The sequence below is a fragment of the Typopeltis vanoorti genome, chromosome 17 (assembly GCF_054136105.1).
Source record: "Typopeltis vanoorti isolate ZY-2024b chromosome 17, IOZ_Tvanoo_1.0, whole genome shotgun sequence".
In the NCBI taxonomy this organism is placed as follows: domain Eukaryota; kingdom Metazoa; phylum Arthropoda; class Arachnida; order Uropygi; family Thelyphonidae; genus Typopeltis; species Typopeltis vanoorti.
Genome location: NC_143565.1, coordinates 19,440,828 through 19,457,414, shown reverse-complemented (window position 1 = coordinate 19,457,414; position 16,587 = coordinate 19,440,828). Strand labels below are relative to the sequence as shown.

The window sequence follows — 16,587 nt, the reverse complement described above, 5'->3', positions numbered from 1 at the left end:
CAAACCTCAACAAGTATGGCTGTATTAATTTACCAAAATTCTGGGAGGCAGTAATTTTAAGATAAAATTAAAACTTGTTTTTTCTTTTTATTCAACAAAAGATGGCGCCAATTACGACTTTAGTTCCTTGTATTGTCATTACAATTTTTTTAACTAGTACTACTGTTATGCCAAATTGTTGCTATTTGTATACTGTGACATATTTTTGTGCTCTGAAGATGCTAAATATAATACTAGCGAAATATCAGCAAATAAGTTAAATAAATATTAATTATTTTCTTATTATTCTGTGTTATGAATTATACTGTTAAATATAAACTGATATGAACTGCGAACACATAAGCGTGGATAGGCTTATGTGTTCGTCAGACATGTTGTAATAGGTTTCACGGTATAAAAAGAACACAGATGGTTAAGAAAATAACTATTTATCAACTTAAAAGCTAATATTTCGCTGGTATTATATCCAGCATCTTCAGAGCACACAACACAAAGTTTGTTACAAAGGCAAGACAACCACAATCCGGTGTAACAGTGTGGACAGTATAAGTGATTGCAGCGTGCACTAAAGCACGCTGCAATCACTTATACTGTCCCCACTGTTACACCGGATTGTGGTTGTCTTGCCTTTGTAACAAACTTTGTGTTGTGTGCTCTGAAGATGCTGGATATAATACCAGCGAAATATTAGCTTTTAAGTTGATAAATAGTTATTTTCTTAACCATCTGTGTTCTTTTTATACCGTGAAACCTATTACAATATAAGCCTTTCTACTTGTTAAGTAAATACTTTAAAAAAAATTAACTCATAAAAAAGCCTCCAAATTTATAAAGAATGATCATAAAACTTGTATATCACAAAACATACAAAATATAGATAGAAATTACTAGTGACTAGCAATATACTATTTTCAAGTCTGTTATTAATATTATAAATATATTAAGTCTCTTAATGTCAAATTGCAAAAAATCAACTGAAAATATTTCTTCGGAAATGAAAAAAGCTACAGTTTATATGGAGAAGGAAGCAAATTCATATAAATACATATCATTTCTGTATAAAAATACTGCAACAAAGAAAATCAAATCAGAGCTTGAATTAGCCCTTTTCGTATCCTGAGATTAAGACAAACTGCCAAAAATTTAAATGGACAATAAAATTTTATATGCTGTATTTTATGACAAACAGATAAATGGATCTCTAGTCATTATTTTACACAAAAATTTGAAAGTCTATATGACTATGATCAATATTTAAATATCAAAAAACTGTTAAATCTCCTTTTACTCCACATGAACACCATGCAATCTATGATCTATAATGAATCTGGAATAAGCAAATGATGGGTAATTTTGCCTCTTATCTAGATTTTACTTGTGTTTAGGATACCAAAAATATTCTTGAGATCTTTTTTTAGTATACCTAAAACTTTTCACTTAACCTTCTGATCATTTAACCTTCTGATCACTTTCCAATTGCTGTCTACTCTATGCAGTTTGTTTCTTGTTTCTAAGAGTTATAGTATTACCTTTAAATACCTGCTGCTATATCCCTCTCTCTCTCTCTCTCTCTTCAACAACTCTGATTTCCAAAATGATCTCACACATGCAATCTAAATCATTCTCATCATTAGAAAATTTCAGCTAATATTCTACAGTTAACAATGGTCTTCTCAGCCATTCTCAAATTTAAGCTCATCAAATCTTAGCAATATGCTAATAAACTTGCGCTTATCACTCTTATTCAGTTTTTAAAATTTTCTTTTGCCTCATCACCAGCCAAATTAATTCAGCCATGAATCTTTCTTCTCATTTTTAACAGCTTCTATTATTTTGAATTTGTAGATGACAGACTTTTCTTCCTAACCCTGTCAGTGCTCAGACTAACCCAATTTCCTAATCTGATCCAAAAAATATCATACCTTCCTTCCCCTCTCCACACACACACACACACACACACACACACACACACACACACACACATGCGGATTTTCTTAAGCACTTTATCTTGCAATCCTATTTTCTCAAGTAAGATAACATTTTTCTCTTCCTTCAATGATTAATTGTTTGATACTTATCAAATCTTCAATTTCAAGTTCTTCAAATATCTTTGTTGATTCTCAATTACTGTTTAGATGAGGCCATATACAGAATACATTAAAATTATATCTTTCTTTCAGTGAATGTTTGTTGTCAGGAATTACAGCAGAAACAACCAAGGTTATGCCAGTGTTAAATATGTCTTAATTATGTGTTTGTCTAGCCAGTTCTACCCATTTTGTGAAATAAAAACACCAAGATTCTGGGTAAGAAAAGTCTGCTTTATAATTAGATCAAATTATATGTCTAGGGCAGTATGCATCATAAATGCACTGTAAATTTTGGCATATTTCATTGGATTTTTACAGAAGTACTATCAACTCGATACAGCTCATCGTAAAATGTAACTCAATTCAGTTATGGACATCATGATAGTTTTTTGTGAAAACAATGAAAATACTGATAATCAAAAATCCAACTCTGGGTAGTGTAGTGTACTCAAGTGCACTGTACATAAACAGTTATAAGCTCCTGTTAAGTTTATGTTTATTTGTTCACATGGATGCATTGTGTAGCATGATAATTAAGTCATAGGTTCAGAACTGGTTGATGAAAAATTTGTTTTCCCTTCTGTCACTAATTTTGTTTTCATTTTTAGATGACATTTGACAATAATCATGACTTAGTAGAATTTAATGAAATTTTGTATTATTTATAATTGTTTTAAAATTTGTCATTTATTATTATTATTATTACGTGACACCTCCAGGGAGTCCAAAGACTCATCGAGGGAGGGCACCTATACTACAACTCTCTGTCACCATCACTCAATCCATTTCAATTAGGGCTGTTTTAATGGCAAAATATAAATAAAAAATGTCCATAGTATATATATCAAAAACAGTTCTATGGCAACACTGTATAAGAATGTTAATACGAAATATACTTTCTTTTAATAACTGTCTATTTTTTTTCTTCTTACACAGCAGGGTCTTGATTATATTTTTAACAGGTGAATCCCATCTACAAAAGGTTGTGAACCTATAACACACCAGTATTAGTATCACCGATAGGCTAAGGGGTAGATAACCTGCTAGAGACAAATTATGGAACTTTATCAAGTTACTGTAAGCCTATAATAAGCAAATGGAAGTGTTGACAACACCATTGTTCTAACATTAGAGACTAAAGCAAACATTAGTTAAGAAATATGAATACTTTATCCATCTTGACTACACAGCATATGCACAACTTTCATTACAGAATGCAATGCAGCCAATTAGTATAATTTTCATACAGTTTATCATTTTTAAAAAGATATGGTCAACCAGGCTGGCTTTTTAAAAAGCTGGCGTGATTGGCCGAGTGGTTAGCATATCCGCTCGCCAGCCAAAAGGTTGCAGGTTCGAATCCCACCATGGGCATGGATGTTTGTTTGTGAAAATACTAGTGGTGGTGGTTGATGACGTTGGTGTAGATGATGAAGGTAGTTGGTGGAGACTGAGAGTTGTAGAGTAAGTACCCTCCCTCAGCGAGTCTTTGGACTGAAGGTGTTATGTAATAATAATAATAGTAATAATATACTTGTTAACTGGATTTAAGACAAATCAATAACATTATGGAATGACAATTTTTACAACTTACCCATAGCATTGCTATTTAAAAGAAACACACCATGACTGTTTCCATCTTCTTCTAATGCAAGGTAGAATGGATGACTACCATGCAGATTCATGTTTTTCTATAAAGGACACAAGTTTCATAGAGTTTGAATATTCAGTCATTCATTTATTCCTTTTTTATTAAAAAAAAAAAAAAAAGAAGAAAGAACTTAAATCTACTTGGGACACATCTAGCACTGTGATAATGCTTAATATTAACTCAGACATCATGGTCTATTTACTGCTAAGTTGAATGGATCAAAATCTTGGTTAATTTTTGGCTCATAATGAACTTTCTAAATCAATACTGTTTTTTGCAAGAACAATATAAAAGATTTTTTAATGAAATAAACCAGTTTTCAGGAGAAAAAATTAGTTTCATTTAAAATAAACTATTTCTGTACCTTACTATAAATTACTTAGTTTTAATATGATCTTATATTTGAGAATAACAACATAAAGTAATATAGCATTTCTTGTAAAAATTAAGAAATTTTTTTTTAATGCCTGAGGACTGTTTTTCAAATGTTACAAATATTTGAAAACTTTTTTTTAATGAATGTGGATCAGCAATTTAACTTAAAAGGTTAGGTATTATTAGTATTAATCCAGCTTCCACAGTCATAAGACTCATTATACAAGGTGTAATCCATAAAGTAATTTATACAGGCCGTTTCAAATTAAAGCAACCTACAGAGAGAACCAGTAAACAAAATACCCTCAAACTTAACCAGATCATAGGGAAGAGATTTTGACAATAAAAAAATTAAAATAAAAATAAATAAATAAAAAAAGTTCAAAAAATGACTGAGAGGAGAAATATGGTGGTACTGTGAATGAGAAAACAGCAAATTTTGTATGCCATATGAGCTAATAAGGCAGTGCACACAAACAAAGGAGTGAGAAGACTGGCTCTAGACTTGCACGATAGGTTGCACTTTGCCTGAATGTGCCTTGGGTATGAAATGTTTCTGCAAATGCTGCAGGGCACTCTGCAATTACAGACTCCTAAAGACTTTGCAAAAAAAAAAAAAAAAAAAAAAGCCCAATGACACAAATAGTGCAATATGTTTTGATGATTTGAAGAGACAAGCATTTTGAGTCTAACCAGGAAGAGAGCATAAATCTGAAATTCCGCAAATGACTGAAGATGTTTCAAACTGCAGTTGCAGAGCAGTCAAATGAGAATGCTGTAGAATTCAACTGTAGCAAGACAATTAGATTTGCCCACACAGAAAGGTATGAAGAACTTTGCATAAAGCATTACAATGCTACTCATATAAACTCAGCCATAGTCAACAGTTGCAAATGAGAAATGCCATCCGAGAAACTTTTGTGTTGACATTTCTGGCAAGCATGGAGGTGGATGAGGATTGGTCTTGGAATATTCTATGAAGTGCATTTTCATGTTTATGGAACAGTAAACACTCTAAACTGCATCTGGGCTACAGAGAATCACCATCATTTCAACAGGTTCCCTTACATTCACTAAAGGTTGCAGTATGGATAGGATTTACAGCCTAGTTCATTATCGAGTTGTTCTTCTTTGAAGAAATCCAACAAATTGTTCACAGCCCCAGTTTTGTGACCTGCATGGTTATGGCTGCTTGTTATTTGGACATGCTGAACAGTTTCATCATCCTGCAACTGCAGCAAAGATGGCACCTGAACACAACTGTGTCAATGCAAGATGGAGCATCTCTCTATAGGAGGTAAAGCTCAACAATTATTGCACCAGCATTTCACAGAGGATAGAATAATCAGTAACTCATTTTCTATGAAATGGCCGTTGCATTTATCAGAGCTTGACCCATGTGACTTTGGGATTAGCTCAAAAACATGGTATCTTGAGACAAAGTTCTTTACCTGGCAGATTTGAAAGACAGAATTGCACATCATGTCAAAACCTTCTGATAGATCAGTTGCATTCCACTGTAGACAATGCTGTATAGTAGTATCAGCTATTAATACTACGATGCAGTATTGTATAGTAGTATCACTACTATACACTACCTACACAAGGGCCAACACAATGAACATCACCTCCATTGATCATCCTGATCTCCTTGACAGCTCAATGCAGCACATCAGCTCTATGTGATATATTTTTTGTATCACGTTATTTTATGAAATAAGTGCAATAAACATCATGGAATAACTTTGTTTGTCATTGACCCTGAATCAATTTCACAATCACATACCATCTGGTTCACACCATATTTCCCTATTGTTCATTTTTGAACTTTTTTTTTGTCAAAATCTCTTCCTTATTATCTTGTTAATGTAGTTCATCTGCTAGTTCTTTTCTACAGATTGCTTTGAATAGGGGTACTTTAATTTGAAACACCTTGTACATCATATACAGTATATATTTGTCACCCACTCTGGCAATGCATTCCACTCACTAGTCTCCATACAAAGAATCTACTTTTATTTCCTATTCACAAATCATTCTTGTGCTACCAATTGCCATTATTGTATGATATTTCCCATATATCCAGCAAGCTCTTCTCACCAATTTATATGTCTCAAACATATCATTTCATCTCCTCCTCTTATCTGCCAAGCGCTGCATGGCACATACTCTCAATATGTCCACATACTCATTGCTATCCCATAGCCCTGAGGCCAGTCTCGGTCATTAGCCTCCAGACCATCTTTGTTTTCTCTCTCTCTCATCTCTCACTCTCAAATATCCAGGTGACCAGATCTACAAGACATGACCTAATCAATACTTTATATAATGGCACAATCATATTCTTATCTCTACTTTTTTTTTTAATGTTCAGTCCATACACGAGGGGCTGGTTAATCAACCTATAGTACATTAGTACTGTGTATGGGTAGTGAGTTGGGAAAAGTACTTGATAGTGCTTTTCTTATTATGCCAACAACTTTCACAACTTGTCGCTGAAGACTCCATTTACTCCTTTCCTCAGTTCCAGCTGCTGGACTAACTTCTGTCAATACAATATGGTATACTTCATTTCATTTTCTATCAATCAATCCTCAAACTACCAAATAATTATCTATTTCCCTTGATTTCAACAGTAATTTGTCATGCAAGATTCTATCAAAAGCCTATGCAACATTTAGTTTTCTAAATTACCATACATCTCATCTATACAATAAAATTGTCATCCTATTATAAAAATAAAGCAATTACTGAAACAAGATCACATAACATAACAAACTCTTGCTGCCTTCTGTAAGGATTGCCATTCTTATCAATCCAGTTCTATATCTGACCAATCTCTTCAACATCTGTTTAACACAATTCTGTTCACTGAACATTTCCACTACATCTTCAGTTGATGTCACTCACATGGCTATCTATGCCATTTAAAATTACTCTTCCATTCTCACCTTTTCTTCTGCTAGCAACATAACTATAGAAGTGTTGAAGATTTCACATTGCTTCCTCTCAACTGCTTTTCCTTCCTCAAAATACTCAGCATTTTCTTGTCTAAAACTTATATTCCTCATATAGCTCATTAGTAGCCTCCTTTTCGTGCCTCCTCCATACCATTCTCTTCTTCTGCAACCCCTTCATAATTACACAACTCATTCATTTTACTCCCATTCTTTTTATGCTTTTAACTTTAGAAATATGGTATGAAATTTCATCAGTACCTAATTTCACATCTAGTTCTGGATAATGCTGATCTCCCTTTATTTCAAATTTTAATGCTATGGTATCTTGTGTTATCTTTTTTTTTCTACAGCAAAATCTGCACAAATGGCCACTTTCAATGTTAAATCACTCTCACCAACCAACTAGTGACTTTTATAAATGCATTATGAGTGTTATTAATAAATTAAATATACTGATGCTTTCAAGTTAAAAATGTTCATAATTATTACCTACCTACTTACCTGTTACCCACCAATCCTAATTTTTTAACAGCATAGGCTCCCTCTACACTTTCTGGCCTACAGAAACAACCCACCAATATTTAGAATTCCTGTTTACCTGCACCATACAACTCCAAAGCCAGCAGCACTGTTGCTTAATGAGTTGTCCCCCCAACTCCATTTGGAGAGGGGGACAACTCTTCTGAGATCACTGATAATGCTCTACTCACCATACCTTCTATCATTTTTGTCTTCTCAAAATGATGGTAGATCCACTACACTCCATTCTGTCAGGATATCATCTGATAGCAATGATTTGATCAAAATCACAAACACTGCTCCTTTTTCCTGTCTTCCTTTCCTTTTCACAATTCCTCACTCTATCATCTTACAAAAAGTTTAATTTCTTATTTCTCCCCAGTAATGCCATCCATACACCTTACTTTTGATGCCACAATTGTTCATCTCATGCCTATCCTGACAGATTATACTCTTAGTCCTCACCAATGCCATTCAAATGCAACCCATTTCCAGCAAACAGTACTGACTATTCTTAAGTTTATTTTACATCAACAAACTCCATGTTTCTCTTCTTTTTTATCCTAATTATTCATAATCACTGTTACTCAGCTCTCAACTATTATTATTACCTCAGCAACATACTCACGACTTTTATGTTTCCATTTTACTGTTCCCAATAACACTTAAAATTGCACCACATCTTTCACATGCTGAACAGTTTGCGAATCATTTGTTCGCAAACTTACTTGCAAATCATTTGTTCCAAACACGGTCAATTTCTCTACTCCTTCTCTGGCGTGTTTTTGAAGATGTAAACTTTAGAAAAAGATCACACTGTTTGATGATTACTTCACTGCACTGCAGTGCAATTTCAGTAATAATTTACCTAGCCAATGGAAATTACTTCTGCCTAGGTAAAAATTGCATTTTATTACTTTTTATGGTATTCTCTGCTGATGACATTTAACTATTTGTCTCCTTGTTGGCCAGGTAGTTAGCATATCTACTCTCCAACCAACAGGCTGGATTTGAATCCTGTGGGCATGGAAGTTGCGATTGTATTTACGTGGTGATGAAAAGGTGACATGAAAACAGGAGAAAAAGATATCCTTGAAGTATGGAGTAATTACTTTGAAAAACTGCTAAATGAAACAAGCAGTGATGACAGCACAGTGGTAAAAAACACTGGCCAGGCATGCAGTCAATAACACATATCCATACTTGAAATGGAAAAAGCCATCAAAAGCCTGAAATGTGGAAAGACAGCAGGAGTAGATGATATTCAACCAGAAATGCTCAAGTATGGAGGTATAAAAGTCATACAGTGGTTGCACAGCATAGTTCAGAAGGCCTGGACAGAAGGACGAATTCCACATGATTGGAGTAGAGTTCTCATAGTACCTATATATAAAAAGAGAAATAAAACTGAATGTGAAAATTACAGAAGCATTTCATTATTGGGTGTTCTTGGTAAGATATATGCAAGTATACTTGAGAAATGGTTGAGAAGGATTGTGGAAGGGAAGCTTGGTGAAAAACAAGATGGATTCAGGCCAAATAGAGGCTGTCAGGATCAGATTTTCACTTTACGACATATAGTTGAGAAATCATGGGAATATAACACAGATCTGTATTTAAGTTTTGTAGATCTGAAAAAGGCATATGACAAGGTGTAAAGAGAAAAGTTATTTCAAATGCTACAGTTATAGGTGTTGATGGGGCATTATATCAAGCAATACTTAGTCTTCCTTGTCTGACACCAGTGTTAAATCTGGTGTCAGACAAGGAAGTACATTATCCTCTCTCTTATTCATTATCTATATGGATCACATTATGAAGGAAAGTGGTATTAAACCTGATATTAAAATTGGAGGTGTTAATCTCAGCTCTTTGCTTTATGCGGATGATGTTAGTTATACTTCTAAATAAATCTGCTACAAGTTTGCAAGATTCCCTGATTAAACTGAATAACTGTTGTAATAGATATGATATGAAGGTCAGCATTAAAAAGACAAAGACAATGAAAATAGGCAGAAATAATGAAAATATCAACTGCATTGTGAATGGAGAACTTATAGAACAAGTAAAACACTTCAGCTACTTAGGCATGATTTTTAATGAAGATGGTAAATTAAATATGGAAATAGACAACAGAATCAACAAAGCTGGTATGGTAGGAAGTCAATTGAATAAATTCATATGGAATAAGAGAGAAATTAGCCAAAACACTAAATTAGCTGTATACAAGACAGTGTTTAAACCAATTTTAACTTATAGATCTGAGAGCTGGGTTAGAAGTAAAACACTTGACCAAAGACTAGAGACCGCAAATATGAGGGTCCTTTGAAAGATTAAAGGCATGAAGATGGCATATCATATTAAAAACGAGGATATTAGGAAAGAACTTGACATTGTCAGCATCCAGGAATGCGTTAGCAGAGCTAATCTCAGGTGGTATGGTCACTTAAACAGAATGGGCGAGGAAAGATTAGCAAAACAAGTGTTCTCTACCAGGTTGGCAGGAAAAAGACCCAGAGGAAGACCAAGATACAGGTGGATTTATACAGTAAAAAGTGCCTTAGAAGACAGAAATATAAGACCTGATAATATTGGAGTCTTGACATTTAACAGACTGATTTGGAGGAAAATTATAGATAGGAAGTTAGTAACGATGTAAATTTTTCATGTAGTACTATCATATTCTGTACATCCCTTGAGGGTATATATATCAGGAATTTGATGATGATAATGATGATGAACTTCATTCCAGGTGTGAGACCACCATCCTGCTTACTGGAGACCTGAAGTTGCATGAAAATGTTCCATGTTTGGTTACTAGAGTAGGGTTTCCAAACTATGTCAAAAATAAAACTATAAAAAAAATAGAAAATTAATAAAAATAGAAAAAAAATCCTTAGCCCATCCATGATACGATTGTACAATAGGTTTACGAAAATCTTTCATGGGTGGGAACCACATATAAAAAACCCAACAACAAAAAAAAACAAGTTTTGTTTCAAACAGATTTTTTTGTGTATCCCCCCCTCCATAAAAGGCTATAAACCTATTGTCATTAGTAAACTAAATATCCTTAATATGTACTTCAACACAAATATTTTGGCTTTGCTTTATAGGGTGAAAAGATGTATTATTTTTCCTTCTTTTAGGAAAGACAGTTTAAAAAGAAATAAACATGATAAGAAAAGTAAACTTACAACAGGAGCATCACCTCGATTAAAGAAAGTAAGCTTTGTCCACTGGGTACTTTTTAAAAGCTTGGTTCTGTGCTCCCCAAGACCATATATGTAATGTGAAGGCAAGAGAGAAGAGAGCTGAATAAATTGATCAGAAAACACCAAAGTAGAAAGATTGGTAGTAAAGCTAAAGTTCAAAAGGTAAATAGGGAAAGGGAGGAAGAAAAGAAACAAAAATATAAATGTACATAGTCTTATAGCAAAGCAAATCTGAAAAATAACATGGAAAATATTTTATTTAGTATATGAACAACTTTTCTTGTACAGCAATATGAGACATATCAAATAACCAAATTTTACTTTTGTATCTGTACAATTAAGATAAAAGAGCTTCATAATTGGAATTCATTTTAATACAAGTTTAACAAATAAACAAGTACAATAAATTTAAATATCATTTATGAATACAATTTATATTTAATAAAACTTTAAAACAAGTTACTATAATAATAAAATCAAGTAAAGCAACTTCATATTTTTACATCACTATCATAATTTTCTTCAAAAAATATACTTAATAAAAATATGCTATTATTATTACTACAAGACAATATAAGTCGAATTGATGTCATGATTATCTTAGTTCATCTAAGATAATCATGACATCAATTCGACTACACAGTTCTTTGAGGTCAACTTTAGACAAAGACTGACTGAAAAGTTCATAGCCTCAGATATATGAAACATTTGATAATGTCATCATCATCATCAAATTCCTGCAATGTACCCTAAAGGGGTGTACAGGATATCACAGTACTACATGAAAAAATTACATCATTACTAACTTCCTATCTACAATTTTCCTCCAAATCAGTCTGTTACTTGTCAAGACTCCAACATTATCAGATCTTATATTTCTATCGTCTAAGGCACTTTGTACCGTATCAATCCACCTATATCTTGGTCTTCCTCTGGGTCGTTTTCCTGCCAACCTGGCAGAAAACACTTGTTTTGCTAATCTTTCCTCTCCCATTCTATTTAAGTGAACATACCATCTGAGATTAGCTCTGCTAACGCATTCCTGGATGCTGACAATGTCAAGTTCTTTCCTAATATCCTCATTTTTAATATGATATTGCCATTGATGCCATCTGTTCACGCCTCTAATCTTTCTCAGGACTCTCATATCTGCGGTCTCTAGTCTTTGGTCAAGTGTTTTACTTCTGACCCAGCTCTCAGATCCATAAGTTAAAACTGGTTTGAACACAGTCTTGTATACAGCTAATTTAGTGTTCCGACTAATTTCTTTCTTATTCCATATGAATTTATTCAATTGACTTCCCACCATACCAGCTTTGCTGATTCTGTTGTCTATTTCTATATTTAGTTTACCATCTTCAGTAAAAATTGTGCCTAAGTAGCTGAAATATTTTACTTGTTCCACAGGTTCTCCATTCACAACACAGTTGACATTTTCAATGATTCTGCCTATTTTCATTGTCTTTGTCTTTTTATTGCTGACCTTCATACCATATCTATTACAACAGCTATTCAATTTAGTCAGAGAATCTTGCAGACTTGTAGCGGATTTATTTAGAAGTATGACATCATCCGCATAAAGCAAAGAGCTGACATTAACATCTCCAATTTTGATATCAGGTTTAATACCCCATTCCTTCATAATGTGATACATATAGATAATGAATAACAGAGGGGATAATGTACATCCTTGTCTCACACCAGATTTAACATTAAACCATCTTCCTGTACTTTCTTCAATTCTAACTGCTGACTCACAACTCAAATAAAAACTAAGTATTGCTTGATATAATGCCCCACTGACACCATATAACTGCAGCGTATTGAATAGCTTCTCTCTTGGCACCTTGTCATATGCCTTTTCCAAATCGACAAAACTTAAATACAGATCTTTGTTATATTCCCATGCTTTCTCGACTATTTGTCGTAAAGTGAAGATCTGATCCTGACAGCCTCTATTTGGCCTGAATCCAGCTTGTTCTTCACCAAGCTTTTCTTCCACAATTCTTCTCAACCGTTTCTCAAGTATACTGGCATAGATCTTGCCAGGAACACTCAGTAGGGAAATACCTCTGTAATTCTCACATTCAGTTTTATTTCCCTTTTTATATATGGGTACTATGAGAGCTCTAATCCAATCATCGGGAATTCGTCCCTCTGTCCAGGCTTTCTGAACTATGCAGTGCAGCCACTGTAAGACTCTTATACCACCATACTTCAGCATTTCTGGTCGAATATCATCTACTCCTGCTGCCTTTCCACATTTCAAGCCCTTGATGGCTTTTTCTACTTCAAGTATGGATATGTATTCCTGACTGCATGCCTGGTCAGTGTTTTTTATCACTGTGCTGTCATCACTGCTTGTTTCATTTAGCAGTTTTTCAAAGTAATTACTCCATACTTCAAGGATATTTTTTTCTCCTGTTTTCATTTCACCTTTATCATCTCTAATTCCTTTTACAGCACTCTTTCCTCCATTCCTAAGCTTCTTCAACAACCTCCAGAATATTTTGCCACCTTCCTGATATTTATTTTCTATATTCTTGCCAAAGTCCTCCCATGACTTTTGTTTAGCTAGTTTTACACACTGTTTAGCTTTCTTACATTTGTCTCTGTATTCTGTAAGAGTAAAAGCTGACTTATTTGCCGGGAACTTTTGATATGCTTTCTTCTTTTCCTTCACTGCCTCTTTAACTTCCTGTGTCCATCAGGGAGTTCTGATTTTTTTATCCTTGCACACAACCTCACCACATGCCTCTCTGGCAGAATCAATCAATGTTTCCTTCAGAGTTTGCCACTGAATCTCCAAGGTTTGATTCCTGTTCTCAAACTCTTTCATTTTCTTTTCAATAATATTTCTGTATTTTAGTCTACAGTTCACATCTGAGAGCTGCTCAACTTTTATTCGCTTTAAAACTTTCTTACATGTTATTCTTTTCAATATGAAATTCAATTTTATCCTGCTCAAGACTAAATAGTGATCACTTCCAATTTCAAATCCTCTGTACACTCTCTTGTCCTGCACCAGGGAGAAAACATCACTATCAACAATAACATAGTCAATGAGACTTTTCTTATTCCTAGCCTCTTCTCTCCATGTGAATTTGTGCACATTTTTATGTTGGAACATGGTGTTAGTAATAACCAGTCCATGTCCTGAGCAGAAATCCAACAGATATTTGCCATTATTATTAGCTTTGCTCTTTTCTCCAAATTTTCCCAAAATATTTTTGTATGTCTCACAATCATTTCCTACTCTACTATTTAGATCCCCAACAAGGACCAACTTTTCCTTTTTCATTGCGTCAGTTGCTTTTTCTAAAGCCTCAAAAAATTCCTCCACTTCTACCTTAGTAGAACCTTCTGTGGGACCATAGGCACAAATAAGTCTCATTGTCCAGTTCCCCATTCTCATATTTGCCCACATTACTCTACTTGAGACTGACTGCCATTCAAGAAGATTAGCCTCGTATTTTGTGTTGAATACTATGGCTACTCCTTCTTTTCCTTGATTGTCATTGCCTGAATATAACATTTTGTATTTATTGCTCAGAAAGATCTCACCAGTTTTGGTCTTTTTTGTTTCAGTCACCCCTATTATGTCGATCTGGTACTTATCTAATTCCTCAGCTAGCTCCATTTCTTTGCCATTCAGGCTTCTTACGTTGATAGTACCGATCTTTAACTCTGGTGATGTTGAGTTGGGGTTTGTTTTCAGATTTGTTCCAGTAGCTGACTTTTCGCTGTTTGCCCTGGTTCCCCGGCGAAAACAACGGGGGCCTTGTTTAACCGGGCGACGCCCCAGCCGGCATGAAATTTTGTCATGTTGTACCATCATTTTTTCTATTTATTTTTTTTTTATTTTTTTTATTTTTATTATTATTTGATAATGTTTATTTTATAATAATGACATACATCAAAATTTTTAATTTTGATAGAATGCATGAGAGAAAGAGGGAGAGAGAGCAGTAAAACCTTGCAACACCCCCCCCTAATCTCAACAGACTGGACTGGGGGTGGAATACAATTATCCCCTTTATGGGAAATTACTCTTCTTAACATCTTATAAGCACTCTGCTCATCTAACTTAGTGCATAGCTTTCTTAACATCATTAGGACTTACATTAAACTATGTTGTTCTGCACTAATCATGTTTTTGCCTTCATGTTCAAACTGAAGTTCACATTATACATGCTTGTGTTTTTTCCAATTTTTTAATTAAAGTAAGAATATTCTTGATATACAGGCAAAAATTATACATCCTAAAATTATTTCATATGTTATACACATTGATATTTCTTTCATGATAAGGTATTTTTTATTATTTTATTTTTGTCATTGTTGCAATGAGCAATAATGTTGAAAACTGACAAAATTCTAACAGACCATGTATGGATAAAATATATATGCTTCCATTTCAACAATAATCTGCACCATTTATTTCATGCTGTGGAGATGTTTGGTATACCTGATTTATCCCATATAGAGAAGATGAGTTACATGAATATAATTTCAATAACTGCTATGTAGTTATTTTAGTAGATGATTTTCTCTATCACCTCTCCCCCCCATGCCAGTGGGAGCATAACTTGGTCTCACACTTACTGGAGGTCTGAAGTGGCTTGAAAAAGTGATATAGTTCTCTCTCTCTCGATAGAAAAGGGTTACAAGTTTATCTAACCAACTATCTTACCAAGTATACTAATGTGTTATAAGTTTTTAACCTTTCAACAGTAAAATTGTCATATATACATATATATAAAAGTTAGAATTTCCAGTCCTTGCTCACCAACCCACAGCAGTTTGTTCATTTCCTCACATATCTCCTTTTCTGTTAAAATAAACCCTTGATCTCCCATGTCAGCCAACTAATCTATATTACAAAGACATCTTCTTGCCTCATGTTCCTTCTCCCCCACCCTCATATTATGCATCTATGACCATTAACAACACAAAGCCAGCAAATCATACAATCTCAAATGCACCCAATACTATTTTCCGATTAGGGATAATGCACCAAAAATACCTACATTTTTGATGCTGCCTAGAAAAGGACAGTTTGGCTAATTGATGAATCCTCTCTAACAGACTCTTTCCAGTCACTGTGTCACCTCCAGTTAGTTTCTGCATAGTAAATCTCTTGTGTAGATATTTTCAAAGACAGAACTCACATTCATTCCACCTTCCATTTCTGCTAAACTTACAATAATAAGTTCAATAGCTACAAGATAGCAACAGCTGTTCAACATCCATTTACAGCTGAAATGCTAACCCACCAAACCTGCTATTCCCATTCATCTTTCATTCTATCAATCTCTGTTTTCTAAAAGAGCCATCCTCATGAAGAATCTTCCAAGGACTGCAACCTCAGCTTTTCAAAAATAATATCAACAATTTAATTTTCATAAATTAAATTAAACTTGCCAAAAAATTATATTCTAGTTTAATCCTTGATCCAAGTGTAAGCAAACAAAGTTTGTGTGAAGTATCTTCAACGAGGCAACTTGTATATAGAGGCTGATGACTTCACATTGATTTCCCCAGCATACCATAATGCAAAACACACTTTCTTTCAGATTTGCATGATGCTATGGATTATGGGAGGGCCACTACCCAGACCAGTTTTGAGATTTATTGAGGTCTTATCAGTGGGAGCCAAACTCAGAAGAGACACCAAGCTGAATTAAAGCAGAAATCATACTAACTATAATACTCTGTAACAGAGATAGGTATAGAAAGTTTTTCTACTTGGTTACAAAAGGGCAAGTGATTTGTGA

General features: G+C 34.1%; 1 protein-coding gene across 1 annotated transcript in view; it reads right to left on the bottom strand.

Annotated features, from left to right (window-relative positions):
* The window catches only part of LOC150097206 (lysosomal alpha-glucosidase-like), a 152,104-nt gene that overhangs the window by 123,895 nt on the left and 11,622 nt on the right, over window positions 1-16,587 (bottom strand). Inside the window, exons 3-4 of the mRNA XM_090406804.1 lie at window positions 10,793-10,958; window positions 3,685-3,781 (exon numbers count right to left, since the gene is read on the bottom strand). Coding sequence (XP_090262930.1) covers window positions 3,685-3,781; window positions 10,793-10,958 — 263 coding nt within the window. The remainder of the gene's footprint in view (window positions 1-3,684; window positions 3,782-10,792; window positions 10,959-16,587) is intronic.